At 32.8% G+C, this 25,128-nt stretch overlaps 1 protein-coding gene across 10 annotated transcripts in view; it reads left to right on the top strand.

Annotated features, from left to right (window-relative positions):
• Positions 1-1,268: 1,268 nt before the first annotated feature.
• Positions 1,269-25,128, top strand: part of LOC105338572 (sushi, von Willebrand factor type A, EGF and pentraxin domain-containing protein 1) — a 33,087-nt gene continuing 9,227 nt past the window's right edge. For 7 of the 10 annotated variants that reach the window (XM_066074382.1, XM_066074384.1, XM_066074385.1 and 4 more), the window contains exons 1-23: positions 1,269-1,397; positions 2,794-3,238; positions 3,332-3,584; positions 4,111-4,258; positions 4,701-4,811; positions 4,961-5,215; positions 5,429-5,579; positions 5,914-6,051; positions 6,143-6,248; positions 12,684-12,822; positions 12,991-13,107; positions 14,286-14,513; positions 16,011-16,191; positions 16,317-16,444; positions 16,540-16,696; positions 17,052-17,164; positions 17,242-17,367; positions 17,471-17,641; positions 18,602-18,775; positions 23,487-23,660; positions 24,027-24,200; positions 24,475-24,648; positions 24,922-25,095. In XM_066074382.1, coding sequence (XP_065930454.1) covers positions 1,334-1,397; positions 2,794-3,238; positions 3,332-3,584; positions 4,111-4,258; positions 4,701-4,811; positions 4,961-5,215; positions 5,429-5,579; positions 5,914-6,051; positions 6,143-6,248; positions 12,684-12,822; positions 12,991-13,107; positions 14,286-14,513; positions 16,011-16,191; positions 16,317-16,444; positions 16,540-16,696; positions 17,052-17,164; positions 17,242-17,367; positions 17,471-17,641; positions 18,602-18,775; positions 23,487-23,660; positions 24,027-24,200; positions 24,475-24,648; positions 24,922-25,095 — 3,901 coding nt within the window. In that variant the 5' untranslated portion in view covers positions 1,269-1,333. The remainder of the gene's footprint in view (positions 1,398-2,793; positions 3,239-3,331; positions 3,585-4,110; positions 4,259-4,700; positions 4,812-4,960; positions 5,216-5,428; positions 5,580-5,913; positions 6,052-6,142; positions 6,249-12,683; positions 12,823-12,990; positions 13,108-14,285; positions 14,514-16,010; positions 16,192-16,316; positions 16,445-16,539; positions 16,697-17,051; positions 17,165-17,241; positions 17,368-17,470; positions 17,642-18,601; positions 18,776-23,486; positions 23,661-24,026; positions 24,201-24,474; positions 24,649-24,921; positions 25,096-25,128) is intronic. The other 3 variants (XM_066074387.1, XM_066074381.1, XM_066074380.1) reach the window with 2 other exon arrangements.

Here is a 25,128-nt window from a genome sequence, read left to right as displayed (position 1 = left end):
AGGTGTAACGTGTTTTACCTAAACAAAATATCGGGTTCTTTTTAAGGGATATAAATATATTAATTTTACTTCTACTCTTCCTGAGTACAATGATTAAACTTGATTTACAATTGATTGGAGGCGTATTTGAATCACTTAATATTGTTTAATTTGGATACTTATCCCCGCGTGCCTTGGTAAAGGGTTCTTAATATTACAGGAAGTCTGGCGCCTTAGTCATATAGACTTACTACCTCCCGACAACCAATTAAGATTCCAATTCCAATTACCGCTGAGGAGTATTCCTTCCCCTAGTCTGCCTACTTACAACCTCACAAATTACTTCTATCTGGTTTCTATTACCTTCCAGGTCTTGCGTGTTCTTCTGAGAGCTGTGCGTTTCAGACCTACTCTGCCTAATCTGCTAGATGTGTCTGCTTATATACCCTTGGGAGAGTTTACTTCCAAGGGGGCACCAGGTCATTCCATTTCAATGGGTGTACTCTATTACGTGTACGGGTATGCTTTATTACTTAAACTTCATGGGTGTGTTTCTCTGCTTGTCACTACCCCTATTCCGTTTCAAAGGTAATATAGAAAATGATCAAAACAACTTTACCCAAATGTCTCAACAAAGTTAGAATATACAGATCCTTAGAACTTATAGGTCGTGTTTCATCCCACATTAGTTAGTAAGGTTAAAAGTCATAACATGATTGAACAAATTCATGACATTAAATGAACAAATTATCTCACCATCTAGGTAGATTTAAACGTTTGAAAAACCCAATAAATTCTAGCAGAAGCTAATTCATTCTGCATAACTCTAGGAAGTTAGAGCTTCAGAAATCACAAAAAAAGTTTGTAGTAAACACCGTGGTCGAAATGGCTTAAAAGCTTAATTTCAGATGTAACATTTTTATGTTGGGGAAAAAAGAAATTGATCAAAACCACTTTACACAAATATCTCTATAAAGCGAGATGAATTTCAATTTATTGTATTCTATTTATTATAAGTATTATAAAATTAAACAGAATGTCAATTGACAATGGCAATGATCCAACATTAATTTTTATCCGAGAAGTTTGAAGTTGTCTTAGTAGCTATTATGGAAAATGTGAAAAAATTCTCATTTCTTGAGTAAATATGTCAACACAACGCTTATGTAAAACCTCCCTCTTGACAAAAGATACTCTTGTATCGAGAGTACCCAGTCCTCTAAGTGTTAGTAAGCTGATCCTCTCATTTGATGTTAACTTAATTTTGAAACAACTTCCTTATTTCAGCGTGTCATATATATACGACATTTTCGGACAATTTTTAATATTTTATTTCCACATTGGCAAAGTAAAGATGTTTCAGTTAGGAAGAATATGGATTTTTAAACTTTTGGTACTGTTTGAATACTTCTGGTTAGGTAAGTGTTAACTAGAGATGTCATTACTACGAAATATAAATGAATTCTTTACACAAACAGTACGATTTAAAAAAAAAAGATCTTTTATTGCCAATTCTAGTACCAATCGTTTTTATAAAATAAAAATATAAAAATAAACGGTTGGATGGTTTATCATATCATCTCTTTGTATTGAATTGAATTTTTCGTTTAATATTGATCAATGACAAGAAAGGTTTTGGAACGTTTTTCTTAGAGTATTCCATTTCTTTAGTACATAGCCAAGTTTAGTTTTATTTTACGAAACGTTCCAGGAATTATTTAGACAAAATAACCCAAAAATATCACCATTATTCACTAATACATTTTGCAAAAAAAAAAATCAAATTGCCAGGAGAAAGTATATACAATTTAAACATTGGATACACAGTAATACTAAGTTTTTATGGAAGAGACGTTGCCTTAATTCAAATCTGAGTTTAAATGCAAACATTCCTTGCATAAATTGTTACAGGGTTTGAAAGCAAATAAGAAGCGAAGCACCGGTGAGCATTCCTACGATTTTTTTCTCGCGTCAATAAATCGGACTCGAAATGCAATCCTAATTAGTAAGTCTTTCTTCCTTATTATCTTTGCAACGTGCTGCAAAGATAATCAGGAAGAAAGACTAACTCATAACTTTGTATATATACTATTGACACAATTAAATGGTGTTTCAACTCGCATTTAACCCCTCAAAATTCAGTTCTAAAGATATATTCTTCATCAAAATAAGATCAAGTGCCTTTGTCATAGTCGGTTACATTTTGATTTATAAAACAAATTTCGGCGTCAACCAATTAAGATCACAATTTCAAATAAATTGCATGTGACTTCTATGTCATGTTTTCTTGTGCGTTCTTGTGTTTAAAAAAAAACCCATGCAGTTGATAATCTGTACTATTACCCTCAGCGTTAGCAACACACTTGGCAACATGTAACACAACGAATTGTTACATGCGCGTAAATTATGCGCGTACGGTTCGCCATAAAATTAACGTCATTCCTATATAAAAGCAGTAAAGGGAACAATTGTGCATTTTCTTGTATCAAATAACTTGACCATACACCATACAAAATCTTTTCAAGATTTAAAAAAACCCAAAGATTTTTATTCGTAACTTGCATATTTTTTTTCTCCATCTAATATATTTGTTTATATTTTATACGTGGTTTTAATGGATTCCTTTAATGATTCAGCCAATCATTCTGTGTTGAGCTATATGTCAAAATAAATTTAACTATATCTACTTGGCTTTAAGAATAAGATGAAAATGTTTTTGTTTTTTTTTTATTTGTATTTTTTTTTTTTTAGAATTAACTGAAATAGTAAATAAAAGTATAGAATGATTAACATTTTCGCATGATGCATTCTCAGGTGTTCTTGGGGACAAAGGTCTGATTCTTGGAGTATGGAACCCTGCATCGTTTGCAACCATAACAGATATTCCAAAAGATTCCGTGAATCCCTTCCGGAATGTTAGCTTAAAAATTAATCCTTCAAGCTCGCAAATAACCAGCCTTTCTGCTGATACGAAGAAAGCAGTCGTGTTTGCAGCCATTGGGGAGACAATTTATATTTATCACAATTTTTCAATTTGGCAAAATGTTTCTGCGAAATTTTCAGTTCAGTTTAGAGGCAAGTCAGCAGCAATTGGACAGATTGCATTTGACTTTGTGTCAAATAATCTGTATTGGTGTGACTCCCTACTTAACTGGATTGCCATGAAACCAGCTTACAATTACAACAACACGTTCTATAAAGTCATAGTTCAACAAGATTTGAATCAACCTGAAGGACTGGCGTTAGATCCGGTGAACAGGTAAAACGTGTTTCATAGTTCATATTAAAAAAAACTATTGGTACATTTTACATGAAAGCTATTGAAAGTATTTTTTAACATCTTTATTAACAGATTTATGTTCTTTTCCGATAATGATCCCAATTCCCGAATAGAAAAAGCCACCTTGGACGGCCGAGATAGAGTTGTGATTGTTCACAGGGGACTTTCAAGAGTTCTCGCCCTTACCGTGGACCTTGACAATAAAAAATTGTATTGGGCAGACTATGGCAGACAAACCCTGGAGGGTTGTGATTACGACGGAGCAAATAGAAGAGTAATCAGACGAACAAACCAAATATCAATGACAAGTTTAGCATACCACCAGGTAGGTATTATTTTTATCTTCTTTCCTTAAATAATTATTGTGTAATTCACACCCCTCATGTAATTCACACCCCCCAAGAGTAACGACGTGTTAGTTTTTAGTACAGGAAGAGAAATGAAATCTATTTTGTAAGCAGGTACCCACGAAGTTGTTGAAGTTCTCTGGTAAGCTGTGAGAGTGTGTATATCAAAAGATAACAACCAAAGTTACATTTATATGCTACGCATTTTTAATGTTTTGTTTGGTTGTTTTCGAGTCCATACTCAATAAAATTATTAAACATTTAAAAAAATGCAAATCTGATATTTGAAAAAAATGAAGCCGACATCAGTTTTGTTCTAAAGGATAAAATACAATTAAATAAACAGTGTTTGAATAAATAAGATGTAAACTTTGACAAAAGAACAATTTTCACGTTAGTTTTTTTTTCTATTATACATTAAACGAAAGCAATTCATCTTGTCGATCGAAAACGTGGATTTTTTTATAGTAAAATTACTTACATCTAATTTGATTTTTTTATAAGAATATGCTGGTCGCAGTAAGTGTTGGTTCAAAGTCCATGCTGGCAGTTGATATTTCATCTGGATCTCTACTTTACTCACGAACTTTCCTATCAGCAAAGCCGTATGCAATAACAGTGTATGATAATGAGTCCATAAGATCCTTTAGTAGTAAGTGGTATAAGTATGATACTTTTGTCTGAAATAATCATCGTACTACATGAACTAACTGCATGCTGTCCACTCCAACAACACGTTGCTACTTCAGCAAAGTTTAAAAGTTATATCGTGATTGTTTTTCCTTGTTGGTTAAAATAGGAAGTGACCAGTGCAATGTAAATAAGAATATACAATTCATGGAGAGAGAGAGAGAGAGAGAGAGAGAGAGAGAGAGAGAGAGAGAGAGAGAGAGAGAAGGAGAGAGAGAGAGAGAGAGAGAGAGAGAGAGAGAGAGAGAAGGAGAGAGAGAGAGAAAGAGAGAGAGAGAGAGAAAGAGAGAGAGAGATTACCAGGAACATATATAAAGGTGGAAAAAAACGAATCAAAATTTATTTATTTATTCTGACACATGAATAAAGTTTGTGATAATCATTGAATTGTGTCCCTTTTACAGATCCATGTCGTACTTTTAATTGTGAACACATTTGTCTCAATGCACGGTCGGGACCAAAGTGCCTCTGTTATGAAGGATTTATATTTGATAGCAATAACATTTCATGTATAGGTATTGGTTTTTCATCTACTTCTTTGTCGTACAAATAATACTGAAGAAACAAGATAATATAAAGTAACTACATTCAGAAATAAACTATCGCCACCATATCTGTGTTCTTTTTAAGAATATTTTTTATTGAAAGAAATAATTTATTTCAGAGAAGTCCTGGTTTTTTGAGAGGGGTTTTATCGTAAGCAACGCATCGATGTTTGCCATGCATGAAGTCCACTCAGCTAGTAGCCAGTCAAATCGATATAATTACATGCAAATTCCTAACAACATTATTGAGACATTTGCTGTTGACGCCATTTCTGACATCATCTACTTCGTAGACAGTAGTAGTGGTTCGTTAAAGAAACACGACATTATTTCACAGAAAACAAGCACCATTGCATCTGTTTCATCCGCCAGAGGTACATTATAACCTAATCCCTAGAGCACATGAGAACATTCCAATACAACCATCGTCATACTGTAATGACACTTAACAAATGGTGTAATTTACATATTTATCCTGGGCAGGCATTTATCTATGCCACTTAATATGTTTATTTAATTTTTGTCATAATTTGTATGGACAGCAAGCATCATTTTAATGTTTCATTTTTAATGTTTTTTAATGACAGACTTAACGTTCGATTGGATTGCAAAACTTCTTGGATGGATGGAACCCACTACGTCGAGTATAAGATCTTTCTCAGTTAATTCCCAAACCAGTGCCACCATATATACCAACCAGTATCAATCCGCTTCTCTAACCATAGATCCTCACAATGGGTAAGCAGTACAGTAGTTGTTTCTATTATTTAATTATCAAGCTGGTACTTAAACTGTTTGACTCGTATTATGTGTTTTGAAAAATGATATCTGACTTTGCTTTTCTAAAATAAATTGCAATGTTGTGACATTACCCAAAACCCCCGATAAACAATCCAAGGTTTAAGTAGAAATTTTGAAAAAGACTAATTTAATCTAGGCTGAGATAAAAAAGAATATATAATGCATATAATATCTGTCTTGGAAAAAGAAAAAAATCAAATTTTAAAAAATCCTTCAGTTTTAAGCAGACAATGGCATTTACTTACCACTGCTGTTAAAAACTTTATTTAAGCGCCCTGTTCTGGATAACAGGGTTATCAGATAGGTCAATAGTTCGTGGATCCTGGACCAGAATTACACCAACAGTTCTAATATCGGCGGCAAACCTAAACAATCCACGTTCGTTACAATATGACGTTACAAGTCACAGGTACCTTTTTAAGCCTTTTTAATTGTTTTCTTTTAAATCAATATTGCTTTTATTCACCCAAATAGCTTGCAGTATCATTTTTTTAATACAGACTCTACTGGCTAGATCGTACGTTGATTAAAAGCTCGATGGCAAACGGTTCCGATATGAAAAGTCACATCATTACAAATGGAGCTACAAAGGCATTTGTTTATAAGGTTATTTTTTATTGGAATATTTTTCAAAAAATCGTGTATAATTATTTTCATAAAAATAATGTTTTATATTTTTTTATTATACCCGCATTTTCTTAAGAAAGTTCGGGTATATTGTTGTTACCCTGTTCCGTCTGTCCGTCCGTCCGTCCGTCCGTCTGTCACGTTTTACTTTCTCAAACTGCTCTTACATCTTAAAAACCTGTAAACTGAACTCTTGGAGTTTGATTTGGGGTATCATGTTGTTTTGTAAAAAGGTTTCAAAAATTCTCTGTTAGTCCTGGGGGTCAAATAATTGGTAAAAAATGACGTTTTTTCACAAAAAACCTTCTTCTTCGAACGCCTCCTACATTTTCAAAAGTAGACAAATCATCTTTTGGAATATGTTTTAGGGTATCCTATAGATGCGCAATAAGGTTTAGGAATTTTCAATTTTGTCCTGGGGGTCATTTAATGGCTAAAAAATGACGTTTTTTTTTTTTTACAAAAAAACTGGTTTCAAAAACGTCATTTTTGGGGGGGCAGTAGCCAAATGATCTTCTAGAATATGATTGGGGGTGTCATACTGAGTCGTGATCAGGTTCCAGATTTTTTTTTTATTTAGGGGATCAGTGGGCAACAAAAAATGACGTTTTTTGGCAAAAAAAAATATAGTTCCCAGAACTCCTCTTACAACTTTTGGAGTAGCTATGTCATCTCTTGGGATATTATTGGGGCTGTCCTATAGATGTGCAATAAGGTTTTAAAAATTTAAATTTCATCCAGGGAGTCAAATAGTAGCAAAAAATTGATGTTTATCACTAAAAAAACAAACATTGATCCAAGAGCTCCTCTTATGATTTAATGGATAGACAATCATATCTTGGGATATAATAGGGACTGTTCTATATTTTCAAAATTTATATTTCATCCAGGGAGTCAAAAGTAGCAGAAAACTGACGTTTATCACTTAAAAAAAACATAGATCCTAGAACTCCTTTTATGATTTTATGGATAGACACATCATATCTTGGGATATGATAGGAACTGTTCCATAGATGTGCATTACGGTTTTGAAAAATTAAATTTAACCCTGAGGCCCATTACCTACCGGTACATACCTTTTGATGCCCTTTAAGGATCAAAAATATATATGGTTAAGGGGTGGGGATCCCAACCGTTTTCGAGATATTCGTGCACTTCCTGTTCAAGGGGGGTCATGACAACCCCCGGGGCCCATGACCTACGTTTGATGCCCCTTGACACAAGGAACAAGAATATATATGGTTTAAGGGTGGGGATCTCAACTGTTTTGAAGATATTAAGGGACTTGCTGTTTGAGGGGGTCAGGACCACCCACAGGGCCCATGACCTATATAACATTTGATGCCCCCTTGACATCAGAAACATGAATATATATGGTTTAGGGGTCATGATTATAACAGTTTCTGAGATATATGGTAATTTTAAATTCCTGGGGGGGTGGGGATGACCCCAGGGGTCAGATCTAAAATACCCTATATATTGCCAGTAACAGTCAATATATGATTATGAAAACCCTATATTATTATCTGTGTCCGTTTTCAAGTTACCATTTACAATAGAGTCTACGATTCTTCCTACAAGGTTCAATGTTAGACCCCACACCCTTTTGACACCCCCCTCCCCCCTCCCCAGAAAAGTGGTTGTCTAACCCAAAATGAGAAAAATCAAACCAGGGTGCACAACTAGATATGCAGGCCTATCATATCCTAGAGTTTTGTACAATTCTGTTCAGCCATCTCTGAGAAACAAGTACAGAGCAGGAAAGAAGAAAAAGAAGATGAAGAATAATAATACATGTATTAAGAACCGTTCAAAAACAATAAGTCTCCAAATTTCATTCGGGAGACTTAATAATAAAGATTAAATAGATATAGGATCATCAAACATCAATAATTTAAAGATAATTGACAAGTTCGGATTCTAAGGGGGTCAGGATGACCCCTTAGGGTCATGACTTACATGCCATAATGATCTGATGCGCCTGCATAACCTAAGGAGGAATAATATCTTTGGATTAAGGTGGGGATCTCAATGGTTTTTATAATATTTAATAATTTCAGGAAGAGCACTTGGGATCATGATCTACATACCATCTTAGATGCCTTGAACAAAGAAACAATAATATAATATGTACATGATATATGATTCAATTTAAGAACCCAGATATAGATCAATCATCTGTTTTGTAATACTTCCTATGTATATATACATGTACATATATTAGTTTGTGTTTTGTTCTATACTATTCATGTTCATGGCTGTAGTATGGCTTAGTCTTATTTTAAATTACATTAAAAAATTGTCAAATATATGACTTGGCACCCCCACTCCCAAACAAACTCAAATATAAACTGTTCTCCCCCCCCCCCCTTGTCGAATGATCTATTAAAATCAAAATATAATTTGGGTGTCTAAAAGCTTTTATAAACTGGTAAAAAATGTTATTCTTAAAAAGGATTATATAACACCTTGCATAATTGACAAATGATCTATTGAGATATGATCAGAGGTCATATTTCTACCTTGGGATCAATAAGTAGTATTCATTGACAAGTTAAAATTAATAACAATAAATGATTCAAATTATAAATGTTTATACTCCACATTCACCTCCGCACCCCCCCCCCCCCCAATCTAACCTGGTTATAAAGATTCAGTCTTCTTAATACATTCTTACATGTGTACAGTAGCAAATTTTAAATCATTTCTTGATTGCTTTTTCTCTCGTGATTCACATTAATATTTTGGAAATTGCTTAATTCAATTTTTAAGATTTATAAACAAAATGTTATATGCATCACTTCCATGTGTATTCGCCTATTTGGGGCAATTGTAAAGTCTCCTAAACAAAGCAGTGACATCATTAGGCTACAGTGGTAGAAACGTTATTGTTGACAAATAACACGCACGATTCTGATACACGAACGATCACGCACGGTACACGAACGATCACGCACGTTACACGGACGATCACTAACTTACTGAATCTTCACGAACAAAAACGATTAAACACGCAACCGAACGATTCTACACCATTAAACACGCAAAATCAAAATACATTTTTAAGATTAGAATTAAGGAAACGTATTACTTTAATTTGTATTGCTTTATGTTTGTGTTTTATTGAAAAGCGGCATGTACTTTAGTCATGCACTGTTTTGTATTTTACGAGTTAACATTTTTACACATCCATACACAAATATAAAGGATTCTTACACAAATAATTATTTTTTGTCTCCATAACGAATATTAACTTCTATCATAAGTTAAAGAAAATTACGTGTAATAGAAATGAAGATAATGCATAAACTACACAAAATTATTTACATACGAGTTGACTGTTTATGTAATTTAATTCTCTTACGTACGATTTAATTATGCGGGATACAGGTAAATTTGTTACCTTGTTCAATAGAATTTCGATTTTTCACATCCAATATTTTCATAATTTACAGTACATAATTGATTTATTTCTATTTATTCTAAATTTTAAAGCGTCTAAATAAATTTTATTTCAAACAAATGTGTATACAATCTATTAGATAATAATGCGTATCGTATTCTCATCTGAAAGAAAAACGTTAGGAATAATCGTTTAGTTTAAAACGGGGAATGGGTAAGCCTGGCCGCTTTCACCCAACGTGTCGCTTTTGCTAATATGATTGAAATTATTTGTCAAGACACAATTGATGCTTGATATAGGCTGATTATAAAATTAAGCAAAACTAACTCGACCGAACAAAGGATTGAATGAACTGGAAATACAAAAATGTATTTAACGACGAAAGAGAGAATGAATGTAAACAACTGTCAATGTTCTTATATAAAACAAGTTTTATTAAATTCACATTGTTTTACAAAAACTACTTGTCTTTGTTTTAAGAATAAATCCTGGCATTCCGTAAAAAAAGTTACAAAACGAAAAAACCGCACGATCACGCACGAACACGCACGGTAAAAAACGCAAAATATTTTTCCTGATACACGCACGATCCCGCACGTTACACGAACGATCACCCACGTTACACGAACTATTTAACACGATTGGCTTGTCAACAATAACGTTGTTACCACTGTAGGATTTACCCACATGGATCAAACACTACTGTATAACATATGAATAAGAAAAAATACATTATTATTTCTAGTTCTAAAATGTCAGGGTGTCTCCAAGGGGGCATAATCTACATACAATTTTACGCGCAATGACACAAAGAGCAAAAATAAATTATATGGTTTAGGGATGAGGATCTCAGATCTCAGAAGTTAACAAAATATACAGTGTATCATATCGTTTCCTATTTCATAAAGGCGGGGGGGGGGGGGGGGGGTTACAGACAACACCTGGGGGTCATTAATGTACTTTACACCATTTGATGCATCATAATGACATTAGAAGATATTTTGTATTTTCCTGTTTCGTGGGGTCAGAACAGTCCCATAAGGTCATGACCTACATTGTATTTGATGCATTATAATACATTAAGAAAGAAATACTCCTTCCTTCCTATTATAACTCATATAAAAATGATAAGTGTATACACCTACTTATATGTAATACACAAATTTAATAAGAAATTGTTTATACAGGGTCAATATGGGGTCAACTCAATAGTGCATGCAGTCTAACAAATGGAAAAAATTATTTTTGCAACTAAAATGACAGAAACTTTACAAATGCGATAGGATAGGTAACGATGATAAGCTTATTTAAATATTAAAAGATGATGATACAGTATGGTGTCAAAGGGAGATCACATTTAGAAAGTGAAAGTAGAACTTATATATGTATGCTGGCATCTCATTTTAGTGTGCTACTGCTACTACATGTTTTATGCTTACCTAAATTGGTCAACATCATAATGATAATCCAATTAAAACACAATAATGAATTCCTTTAGCTGATCTTAACTAATCCGTTTCTGCATTAGGAAAACACAGACATGTATGTATGGGTGTTGCTAAAACGCGGAACGGAAAACGGAACGGAAAGCAGAACGGAATGGAAAATATCATCACGTTTATCGCTTAAAAAGGGTATAGACTGGCCAGAAACGATTTACTTTATATCTTTTATTTATATCTAATGAATGATTATCAACATGTTTTTATCTTATTAATATTCATATGAATATCAATTATAGCATCGTATTCATTCGGCTTTAGTTGAGTACGGAAACGGAAAAATCAAATGTATACGAGTTGTGAAACATTAACATGATTAAACGAGCAAATTAGCTATAACTTTTTACTTATTTTTCTTATATGGTATTGCTGGCATATCAGCGTAACGTACGCAGTTAGTGAAAGCGTTTTAAGCGTGTTTTGAGTATTTTTATATTTCAAATATGATGTACATGTATATACTTACATCAAAATTGAATTTTCGGTGTTCTAGACGATCTTTTATCATACAGACGATACAGTATCATTGAGATGGAAGAAAAAAACCGTAGGAATGACGACATTAAAAATCAAAATACAGTAAACATTAAAATACCCGGTAATTTGTGAAACTAGTAATTTGTGAAACTAGTATTTTTAGCAATGCAATTTTGTTTACGTTTGCATTACTAAGCAGTTGTTTATTCCAGCAGCTATATACATATGATCCGAATCGAGAGCTCTAGACGTTGCCTGGTTTGATTTTCCGATTATATATTGGGACTATAGACTGTCGATCCCAAAATATTCATGCAGCACATTTGGACGATTTATAATGGAAAATGTTGACATCTTTTCTCCATTTGGAAGTCACTAAGAAGACCTTGCACAATTTTTCAACACTATCATCCGGGTCTGTTGAAATGCAAAACCCCAATATTAAATATTGATTAAATATTTACCCCCAAATAATGTTACCTAACATGGAAGCGCAATGGGTTTAAGCGTTTACATGTCTGTAAGAGCATTGGGGTCCAAGGTGTATTTTTGGTAATTTTACAATTGATATAAATGAATTTTCATTGGGGGGGGGGGGTCTGGACCCCTCACTCCCACCCCTTTTCTAAATCTGTGCACACGATGATGTTCATGTAAGCAAATCTAAAACCGGCAACCGCCACTGGGAGGGGGCATAATTTGATTTTTAATTTTGTTTGTAATAATCAGGTAGACCATTATACTTTCTATGACATAAAATGTTAAGATTATTCATTAACTGAAAATTCACTGCAAACAGTTCTACCCCTTATTGCACATAAAGTGCTGCTCATGTCACGATGTGTATTTTCATATGGGAAGGGATCTCATCCTTCAGTTATGAAAATTATAAATTTTAATTGGGTTACCGGAGCTTGCATATAGCCTTCATTTTTAATTAAACTGGTACAAAACAGTGCTATCTAGGGGCAAACGCATGGTGCGGGTATTACTGTCTAATGACAGCATCTAGTTATTACTATGTCATTGCAGGATTTCTTTGGATGGATAAATGGAGATAAACTCTTTTTTGGGAGGAAAACCGATACTAGTTCAAAATATGTAGCTTATACGTTAAACAATTTAAAAGATGTCGCTGTGTTTGATTCGTCTTTAGAAAAGGACGTACGAGGTATTTAAATATGCCATATGATATCTTATTTAATACACTACTTCTCTCTCTCTCTCTCTCTCTCTCTCTCCTCTCTCTCTCTCTCTGTTTTGTATCTAAAATTTGCAAAACTATTCATAACCATGATTCTGTGTGTGCCTTCATCTTTAATGAATTTATGTTAATCAGGTACCTGCAAAATCTTAAATGGTGAGTGTGGAGAATTATGTGTTCCCGAAAAAAATGGTCGCAGATGTGAATGCGATATTGGCCTACAGCTACAACCAGATCAGAGTTGTGACAGTGGTGGGTACCCATTTATCAAACCGTACATAGGTTTACGTTGGTTTATCAAGACTTCATAATGCTACTGTATGGTAGGCAGTTTAGTTTTAAAAAATATCCTGATAAAATGTTTTCCTCAGCAGTGTTTCTATAATAAATGGTTTGGTATTCAACGAATCCATGTTTTTCCCGATTTTAAGTTTTCGGTATTCTTGTATGTTGACGTGTATAGACTCAGATAAGTTCTCGCAAGGAACGTCCTGTTTCAACATTAGGAATTCTCTAAAATCCCAGATTTGTGATTATTTGCACTTTCTAGTTAACCATGCCATGTTAAAGCCAAAGTTAAAATTGCGTCGTTGTCTGTTATAAAAACAGGCGATACATTGCATATATCAGCATTTGGTAGCTTTGAATTCAATTTTAATTCTGAAATTTCATTTCTCTTTGAATAGTCTATGACCGTCATTCATTGTTTAAGAAAGTGTGTTTTTAGATGATTTATAGTTGTGTATTTCAAAACGTCAGGTAAGTGGTAGAGAAAAGTGCAGTGTGTTTCCTTCTGGAATTGTCAGATGTAACAAGGGAGAATAATCTTAAATTTAGTCTTCCTTTTATAACTGGGATAATAAGGTTGTCGTTTCAGTTTATTGTTATATCATTTTGAATAGTATCAGTGATAATTGTGTCAGATTTATTCATGTTTTATTAATTAATACGCCTGTGTTCTTTGCATTTTAACCGACTTGTTGTTAATGTTGTAACAATACACCGAAAAAAATGTAAGTGTTCACAAAAATAATTTTTTGATTGCACAAAATAAACAAAAACAATGCCTAAAGTTTTATTTGTAAATATTGATGCATGGTTTATTAATTGCTTTGTAAAAATACGCTAAATACGAAATAGGACTTCAAAGCAAAGACCTCCAAATATGAATCACACTTTAAATTTAAAAAGTTGTTTAATGATTCAAACTTCTTCCAACGCTCTGCATTATAGGTAACCCAATTCCACGAAAATAAAGAACGATTGTATTTTTATAGTGTAGAATTAAGTGCCTATAATTTTACTGTATATTATTATACTGATAAACATCAATACAATCCTATTTAAAAAATCAGTTACAATTTGAGCTCACATATACGTGTCTTAGAAATAAAATATCTTTTTACCTTAAGTATTTTCTTCTGTTGTAGATGTTTTGACAGCAAATTTCATTATTGCGTCAGATTACACACATGGACGGATAATTCAGGTTAATCTTCAGACTGGAACTGTTGTAAAGTTACCTTTATCAATTAACAAACCAAATGGGATAGTGTTTGATAAAACAACAAGGACGCTGTTTTTCTCTGATTCGTCCAGGAATACCATAATGACTACATCGTTGCATGGAACAAACAAAACATTATTATACACAACAGGTATATATAAGATTTTACATATAAAATTTGTCAGTGTGTGTAGCTTTATGTTTCTTAAAACTGTACTATTGTGTTTACCATTACCTTAACGACTCCCTTTGAAATATCGATGAACGAAGTCGAAATTCTTATAATAAACACCAATATTTAGTATCATACTTTCATGTTAAATACTGAAATCTGATTGGTTTAGACGCAGTTGATAATCCGTTTATTACCCTCAGCGTTAGTAACACACTTAGCAACGGGTAACACAACGAATTGTGACATGTGCGTAAATCATGCGCGTACTGTTCGCCGTAGAATTCACGTCTTTTCTAAATAAAAGCAGTAAAAAAGTTTTCTAAAATTAAGACATTCAGTATTATTACTAATTAGGTTAGTTACTGACTCACTACGGAAATATATTGGGTTGATCAATCTCATAGATGGTGAGGCGAAGCCGAGCCGTCTATGAGATTGATCAACCCAATATATTTCCGTAGTGAGTCAATAACTAACTTCGCCTCACCGTCTATGAGATTGATCAACCCAATATATTTCCGTAGTGAGTCAATAACTAACCTAATAAGTGTTTTGTTTTCCTGAGGACTATCAAGCAACATATTCATTCACAAATAGCGGTGATCTTCGCAAAGCCATGTACAAGATGCCTTACATCTCGTCCAGTTAAACTCATTTAAACTCTTAAAAATTATCAATACCACCTTTCAAATACCGGTACACTTAAAAAATCTTCGCTTCATCCATATTACTTACAATGTTTTGTTGCTATTCAAGTTTAAACCTCTGCAGAGATTTGAACAAATTTCGACGCTGCCATTTGCTTTGCTCAAGACATAACAATGTGACGTCAATATTCAAAGGGCAACTACTCTAATTTAAAATTATTCCAAAGGGCAACTACTCTAAATATTTTAAGGACTTACTGAACACGATTTCTCTGTTAAATAATATGATATATCGAGATAAGTAGGTGAGGCGGCGGCCAATGACAGCCATATTGCCTAATATAAATCCTCAAAGAACCTAAATAGAGATATATGAGGCAATCACGTGCCATGTTTAATTCAATGAAAATGTGACATTTAAGTCCGAGGGAAAACAAACTAAAATAGATAGTGCCTGTTATGGAGGATAACAGTTGAAATTGACACCCCAAGGAAACCATTGTCAACTGACGCGAAGCGACTGAAATTGAGAACAATATCGGATATAATGCAAAAACAATCTTTACCCCCCCCCCATCCAATAAAAAAAAATAATAAAAAAAAAACTACAAAAAAAAAACAACAAAAAGGAGGAATTATTATGACAAATTGTTCAAGTGAGGTTTTTTCATTCGATAAAATTGCCTGCCATGATTTCTATATATTATTAGATGAGAGAGATTTTGTTTATTTTTAGTTAAGATAAATGTAAACAAGAAAGTGGTAAAAATAAATCCCGGCAATATATTTCACGGTAAATGGAGAAATAATGTTGTTTTATTTTCAGGTTTTGCGTATGCAGACCGTCTGGCGATCGACTACTCCACGGGTAATCTGTATTATACAGCTGTAGGTCCGACGACATCTCAGAGTTATATTGGAGTAGTCCACAGGGCCACATCTCTTCACAAAACGCTGATATCAGATCTCCATAGTCCAAGAGACATCACTCTCCATCCCTCCAAAGGGTAATTTTTATCAATAAATAGATTTTAACGTCCGATTTATAAAATGTCGGAGAAAATTCACTGCTTAGTAAATGAAAAAACAATATCTATAAATTTTGCAACATGAAAAATTCACTATTTTTCAGATATCTGTTTTGGACAGAATTTGGAAACATAACTGAAATAGGTAGAACTTCTATGGACGGAACATCCAAAATCTATATTGCAACAACACAGATTGTATGGCCTAACGGATTAACCATTGATTTTACATGTAAATATTTGAGTGATGTTGCATTTTAATTTCTTGAAGAATTGACACATCATTAATAACGATAATAAACATTTCCTCAATATCGACTGTTTTAGCAAGCAGATTGTATTGGACGGATGGGAAAAAAAATCGCATCGAATCTTCTGACCTACACGGTGGAAATCGCCAAATCCTAGCGTCTGATAATGATGCCCATTTAATGAGCATTGTGAGCCATGGACAGTATCTCTTCTACACGGCATGGAATAGACAGTTAGTTTGTTAAATAATTCTTTATGTAAAAAGATAATTCTTAATCTTTGTTTTTCGTGTCTTGAAATAATTATTATCTGCCCAAGTGGATTTTTACCCTGTGCGCTGTTGAAACTCCACTAGAAGACCATGAACCGGAGAGCTCTTCATTATATTCTTTATTAATAATATAATTTTATATCAAATATAACGAATAACTGATAAAGATCCTTTTTTTCAATTTCTATTTATTTATGTTTACTGCTTATTGGTTGAATATGGTTATAAAAAAATTTTATCTTTGAAAAAATACACTACAGAGAGTGTATAAATCTTGCATTACGGATCTTGCCTTAGTTTCATTTTTTATACACAGACGCATCACAAAATTGGACAAAAGAACTGGGTCCAAGGTGATTTTTATGTCGAACCATCCAGAACTCGGGCGACTAGACGGCCTTGATATTTATGCTGATGAAAGTCAAGACGGTAAAATAAACAGCTAACTTAACTCACTTTTTTTTTAAATAAACCTACATTTCCCTAAACATCTTTTATATTTTTAGTAAGCTCAAGTTGTTCGAGCAAAAATGGATTTTGCAGTACATTCTGTTTTCCAACCCCAACCGGAAGAACTTGTGGCTGTCAAGACAACGTGAATCTCCAATCAGATCAATTAACTTGCCAAGGAGGTAATTCTTAAATAAAAGGGTCACAATTCTACTTTTAATTAACGATCAATTTAATACATGCACATGTATACCTATAATGCATTTGCCTCTATTTTTGCTCCAGTGACTCGATGTCCAACTTCGCTACGTAATTTGCATTTTCTTGACTGCCAACCGTACCCAGGTCAATCATGTAATTTTGAATGTAAAACCGGTTATCGACTTGCAATCAATACTTCTGTTTCCTGTGGGTCTTTGGGACAATGGAATTTGCCAACAGATACATTATGTGAAGGTATTCGTTTTATTTCTTTATAAAATTTATAAAAGAAGGGGTACAAACACGAATCGACTAGCGAATATAAAACACCCACAATAAAAATCCAATAAATAAAATAATAGCGCATACATTTAACTTTTTCTCGATTGCCATTCGTCGATTATGAATTTTGTATAACTTCAAACAATATTACAAATAATGCAAAGTCGATCTTTTTCAAACCTAGTTAAAAGCAAAGCGCTAACACAAAATATTCCCCATTATAAATCTCCGTCGGAAATCTGTTTTCTTCACTGTGAATTTTACTAGGGAAAATGACAATGTGTGAATGAGGTTATCATGGAAATGTTTCCTTTCATCGATTTCAATTGCACTTTTGTCCCAGGTATGAGTATTTTCATTAAAAATCGTCAAAATGTGCATAAATATCTTGGGACAGACTGTAATTGAGGCTTTGAATGAAATACGTTCTTTTGATATCTTAAATAATCGGATTGTAAATTTATTAATTTATCTTTTTAAAAACCACTCAAATTTTTATTTTAACTGGTAGTGCAAGCTTTTTAAACTGTAAAGAAATTCGCTATAACAGTAAAATTTTGCGATGATTTGTTAAGGATTTTAATGGGCACTTTAAAAACTTCGCTTTATCCAAAATTTCGCTTTATTCGTGTTCGTACTAAATGAGTTTTACTGTAAGTTGGTTCAGTACAATTATCACATGCTGCAAAGGTCTATCGAGGTTTCTTTGGAGATTTCAATGACCCATGGCATTGTTCACTCCGATTGGAAATTCCTTTTAATACACTCAATATGCAGAATATAAGTTTTCAATTTTGTATATTATACGCTTTACAACGCAGTTTTTCAATACATATTTCGACCATTTAATTTTTTTTTTAATTTGTAGTTTGAAATTTCTTTCCAAAACATAATGAAATTTTGAAATAGAACGACAATTATATTTCTCTACAGTGATTATGTGTCCCGAGTCTCTGGACACTGCTGTGTTGTCACCAAAGTGTAGTAGAAGGATTGGAGACTCTTGTTCCTTCTCCTGTACTAATGGTTACCGTCCCACAACATCTACCAATTTGGTGTGCACAGCTGACGGGACGTGGAACCGCGATACAAATACACTGTGTTCACGTGAGTCTTAGTAGCTGTCTTCAGTATCCAAAATGTAATCGTATATATATCATGTAATAACGAGAAGATGCTGTGGACAAATTTTTAATCAAAGTACTGAAGGACTGACGGGAGTTGATTTTGTCGATTAATTTAGGTTTATGTTTATTTATTTTAAAATTAATGATATGTTTTTTTGAATGACAAGTACATGTAGTTTCTAATTTGAATTATGCACTTTTTTTTAATATGAATTTTTGGACTTTTTCGACAAGAATGTCGAGAATCCCCCATATGAATCATATTAAATAATATTTAAAGATAAAATTAATTCAATCAAACTATGTATCAGTAATAGAAATATTTCTCGAAAATTGTATTTATCCAAACAGTATTGAACTCTAGTCTCGTTCAACCAAACGCCCGGCTGACACTGTAAATCTCCGACAAGGATTTACGGAGACAGCCAAACGTCGAGCTGAACGAGATTATATTTAACTCTAGCGTAGGAATACATACGACTACAAAAAATATTTAAATTGTTCATACCATTTAAAATCTGATTATTTTCAAGGTATTTATAAATAAGTTTCCTTGAAAAACAATGCTTTCGCATACATTATATCGAATTTATCAATTATTTTCAAGAACTAAGTCTTTCTTGTGTGCAGCAATGATTTGTGCTGAGGTCCAAACACTGTTTCACTTTCGGTTTCTCTGAGTAACTGCATAGGAGAGTTGATTAAAATCAACCCCCCAAAAAGGCATTGCATTGAATTTCTGAATTCCGTAAATCAAACATTTGTTGAGCTCCCTAAGGATATGTGAACCTGACATGAAACTAATTGAATAATTGAAAAAATTGTTTAAACAGACTCTAATCAATTTGTTTTTGTCAAAAAAGACATTTTAAGCATATGCTCGTGAGTTCGTTTCCATGGCAACGACCTTCAAACTTACCCATGTTGAAAAAATTAGAGCGAGAAAAAAAAACTTAAATACAAATTAAAAATGTCATAAAAGACATATTTACAATTAACTAGAAAAATTTTCTCACCAAAATATAAAAAAAGGTTAATAAAATACTCTATTTATCTGAAAATGGATTATAAGAATTCCTTTTATTTAATCCGCTATTTTAGTTTGAATTTCCTCTGACCACTAAACAAGTGACATTTTTGACGTGACCAGAGTTAGAAAAATTGCAAAAAATACTATTTCCTATAATTACACTATTATTTTTTAAATGTAATTTTGAAGAAATGATAAATAGCAATAAATTAGTAATCAATAATTGGCATGTTGGTGAATTAGAATAAAGGTAATAATGTCTGAATTTCCTCTGACCTCTATTGAAATACATGCTACAAACCCTACATGCTGTTAAAAAAGACGTATAACTGTTTAAAATGACAATTTCTTTCATCTAGTTATACTGTGAACCTGCATAAGTTCTTGTAGAACAAAATTAATGGAGTTGTGTTGTAAATACTACAACTAATTGAATTAAAAAGGCTGAAAATCCGAATTTCCTCTGATCTGACTTTTACAAAAAATCACTCTGCACGCTTCATGAACGTCAACACTGCCATAAATGGTTGTATTTCTAAAAACCAATCATATAAAAAGAAAATGATTCTTTAATTTAACAATTTTTTCACTTCCTAAAGAGTTTATTTTAATGGTAATTAACAGAGTGTCATAGTTGTGCATATCTGATATAATCAAGAAACTCTAGTCTCTGTACACAAAAAAGAAAAATATGCATGAAAACTTTAATACACACAATCTTTATTAAGCCTTTGTTGAAAGATTTAAAATACAAATCAAACCAAATAAATCACAGGTTTCATAAAAATCATATACTGATTGTAATTAATTTGAATTTCCTCTATCAATCTTTAAAAGTTTTGTCTGATTTGCAAGGTATTGCATTAAAATGGGTGTCGGAAAATAGGAGAATCTTTCAAATGATCACAGGTATAAAATGAAATTTGATACTTAATCATGATAATTCTTTATATCATATTATCTGATTGGACTAAACAACACTGCAGATTCTGAAATGATTAATGATTTGTCCTTATGTATATACATGATTGTATGCAATCCTATAATTCCTTTGAACTTTGCACCCTTCTTTGGTCCCCATATTGGTCTTGATGCTAATTATAATGTATGATTTAGACTTTATCAGAATGATTATGCAGGGTAATATATTACAATGGTTCAGCCTCAATTTGAACTAAAATATAGAAAATGTGGAAGGCCACACCAATTAAATTTCTTTTTCATCGGATCCTGCATGCTCGTGTTTAAATAAAACTTTACAAATCATATCATTATGGACCGCCTAAAACTTTCGGCTACAAAAAATCAATAATAATGATCTCAACTTGATCTACATCAGTAACCTCATCAGGGTTATAAAATAAAACAGACTTCAGACAGATAAATGGATGGACAGACAGACACTAATAGACAGAAATGATAATTTGAGATACTATGCAATCATCAAATTAAACATAATTATAAACATAATTAAGACATATATTTTAAAAACCAGTTTCTCCACAGGAACAGTATATAGCCATTACTGCACTTGGTCAGTATAAACACCTTTTGATATCTATCAATTGTATTTCTTATAGCATATGCAATATCATAATATATATTCTTTTACAATACTAATTCTTAATTGTATGCTTTATATGTCCAAATTATTCATGACTTTTGGAGTTTCAGAAATGGTTTTCAAATCCAAGTAAATGTAATAAATCATAAATGGTAGATTATCACTGGTTTGGTCCAGTTTCATATTTCAGGATATGTTGTGCTGCTTATTAAGTGTCTTAATATTATATCATAAATGTTGAAATAGATATTGTCATCCGTAAATTACCAAATAAATGATCCAGTGCATCCATCGGGAAAGGATTTATCAGGATGAACATAACAGAGACAATAATCTGATTATCAGCTCTTCTCTTCATCACTCATGGTTTCAGTTCTTTACACTAGTCTTATATTTTTCCGCATTGTGTCTTGTATTAGGAATGACCTCGTTAACACATACCAGTGATGTTCTCATCTCTTGGAGGTTTGAAAAGTCTGTATTAAAAAAAGACCCTGATATTACTGGTAATATTACTTATAACATATAAGAAGGACTTATATGAAAGGATGATTTTAAGAAGCTACATGTAAAAAAATAAAATTCATATAGGCATATTATGAAAGTGTATGCAACATAGACAGACAGAACCTTATATAAATGGATTATTCTATATAAAAATTTGATATCAGGTGAAACTTGTCAACATTTTATTCTAATCTTGAAAATTAAAAATTAATGTTACTTAACTTGACAATTTCATATCTTATATAACTGTGTGTATTTAGAAATCTTGCGTTTTAATGATTTGAAAATAATGGGAAAAAAATAAGAATTTGTAACATTAATGAACCCAGCACATGAAATCTAAATATGATGTGAGCAATTCTATCAACCGATAAACCATGACATACTAATTTTTCTTTCAACTGTACTTTGATATTTACAGTTCAATAAAGGTGAATATCAGTCAGCTGTTCAAATGTTTTCACAGTACAGAGAATCAACATTATCAGTTATTGATAGTGAATAAAAGATTAACTCTTCATGTTATGAACTATATGTGCTAAAATAAATCATCAATAGAAACATATAACCTATTCCTTACAAATATACTGTTCAAGCTAATGTGCATGAAAGTGTTACACTAAAAATATTTTGTGGGTAAATGTTGGTAAATAAGCTTGTCATATGCTAGAGTAAACTCAGGGCCCTCTATGTGGTTAACCTTACCATTTATCATCAGATGGTTAATTTCATTTAAGAAAATTCGAACTAAAATTGTGATTATTTTAATTACAAACACTGACTGAATTAACAATGACTAATTTTTATGTTTGAACAAATTAGGATTATTGTGTAGCTATTCTGCATATAGGCTAGGCGATATTGTTTTCACGTGGATAATATACGAGCATAATAATCTGTAATGTGAACATAATACAATAGCATATGTCATGATAAGACACCTACCATGCTTACTGCTTGCAAATGGCAGGTTTAAATCACAGGGAACTGGTGTATGGTCTCGGCCTTTTTTTTTCATTCCCTTTTTATGACACCCGACATCAGTTTGTGTTCGCAATATTCGTCATACACTAATAATATCCATCAGTTTTTGTCATTCCGACTTGTTGTTTACATCGAGATTTGGGAAATTACCGGAAATCGGCGCAAGTAAGTCGTAAACTTTAAGTTTGTAAATGATTAAAAAAATAAAACCTTTTGATGTAAATGTTGATATAAATGATAGTTTATGCAAATTCATAAACTTACACATTTTATATCACTGTTTTAAATCTTAAATTAAGCAAATAAACCTCCGATGTGGAAATACGACAGCTCATCGCCAGACGACAGTTCGCGTTGCGCAATGAACTTGTTTTTGTCAGGTTAACATATTCTTAATTCTATCAATTGTTCACTCCGATTGAAATTCCTTTTAATACACTCAATATGCAGAATATAAGTTTTCATTTTTGTATATTATACGCTTTACAATGCAGTTTTTCAATACATATTTCGATTATTTAATTTTTTTTTAAATTTGTAGTTTGAAGTTTCTTTCCAAAACATAATGAAATTTTGAAATAGAACGACAATTATATTTCTCTACAGTGATTTTGTGTCCTGAGTCTCTGAACACTGCTGTGTTGTCACCAAAGTGTAGTAGAAGGATTGGTGACTCTTGTTCCTTCTCCTGTACAAATGGTTATCGTCCCACAACATCTACCAATTTGGTGTGCACAGCTGACGGGACGTGGAACCGCGATACAAATACACTGTGTTCACGTGAGTCTTAGTAGCTGATCTTCAATATCCGAAATGTAATCGTATATATACATCATGTAACAATGAGAAGATGCTATGGACAAATTTTTAAAAAAGGCATTGCATTGAATTCCTCAATTTTGTAAATCAAACATTTATTGAGCTAATAAATTCTATCAATTGTTCACTCCGATTGGAAATTCCTTTTCAATACACTCAATACGCAGAATATGAGTTTTTAAAATTTTGTATATTGTGCGCTTTACAGCGCAGTTTTTCAATACATATTTCGACCATTTAATTTTTTTTTTTAAATTTGTAGTTTGAAATTTTTTTCCAGAAAATAATGAAATTTTGAAATAGAACGACAATTATATTTCTCTACAGTGATTATGTGTCCCAAGTCTCTGGACACTGCTGTGTTGTCACCAAAGTGTAGTAGAAGGATTGGTGACTCTTGTTCCTTCTCCTGTACTAATGGTTACCGTCCCACAACATCTACCAATTTGGTGTGCACAGCTGACGGGACGTGGAACCGCGATACAAATACACTGTGTTCACGTGAGTCTTAGTAGCTGTCTTCAATATCCGAAATGTAATCGTATATATATCATGTAATAACGACAAGATGCTGTGGACAAATGTTTAAAAAAGGCATTGCATTGAATTCCTGAATTTTGTAAATCAATCATTTATTGAGCTCCTTAATTCCATCAATGCAGTTTTTTAACACATATTTCAACCATTTAATTTTTTTTTTAATTTTGTAGTTTGAAATTTCTTTCCAAAACATAATTAAATTTTGAAATAGAACGACAATTATATTTCTCTACAGCGATTATGTGTCCCGAGTCTCTGGACACTGCTGTGTTGTCACCAAAGTGTAGCAGAAGGATTGGTGATTCTTGTTTCTTCTCCTGTACTAATGGTTACCGTCCCACAACATCTACCAATTTGGTGTGCACAGCTGACGGGACGTGGAACCGCGATACAAATACATTGTGTTCACGTGAGTCTTAGTAGCTGTCTTCAATATCCGAAATGTAATCGTATATATATCATGTAATAACGACAAGATGCTGTGGACAAATGTTTAAAAAAGGCATTGCATTGAATTCCTGAATTCCGTAAATCAAACATTTTTTGAGCTCCGCAATTCTATCAACGCAGTTTTTTAACACAGATTTCAACCATTTCATTTTTTGTTTATTTTTTAGTTTGAAATTTCTTTCCAAAACATAATTAAATTTTGAAATAGAACGACAATTATATTTCTCTACAGTGATTTTGTGTCCCGAGTCTCTGGACACTGCTGTGTTGTCACCAAAGTGTAGTAGAAGTATTGGTGACTCTTGTTCCTTCTCCTGTACTAATGGTTACCGTCCCACAACATCTACCAATTTGGTGTGCACAGCTGACGGGACGTGGAACCGCAATACAAATACACTGTGTTCACGTGAGTCTTTTTAGCAGTCTTCAATATCCGAAA

This window comes from Magallana gigas, chromosome 2 (genome assembly GCF_963853765.1).
Source record: "Magallana gigas chromosome 2, xbMagGiga1.1, whole genome shotgun sequence".
NCBI classification, from domain to species: domain Eukaryota; kingdom Metazoa; phylum Mollusca; class Bivalvia; order Ostreida; family Ostreidae; genus Magallana; species Magallana gigas.
The sequence above is the reverse complement of the archived record's forward strand: the minus strand, read 5'-3'. Positions and strand labels throughout refer to the sequence as shown.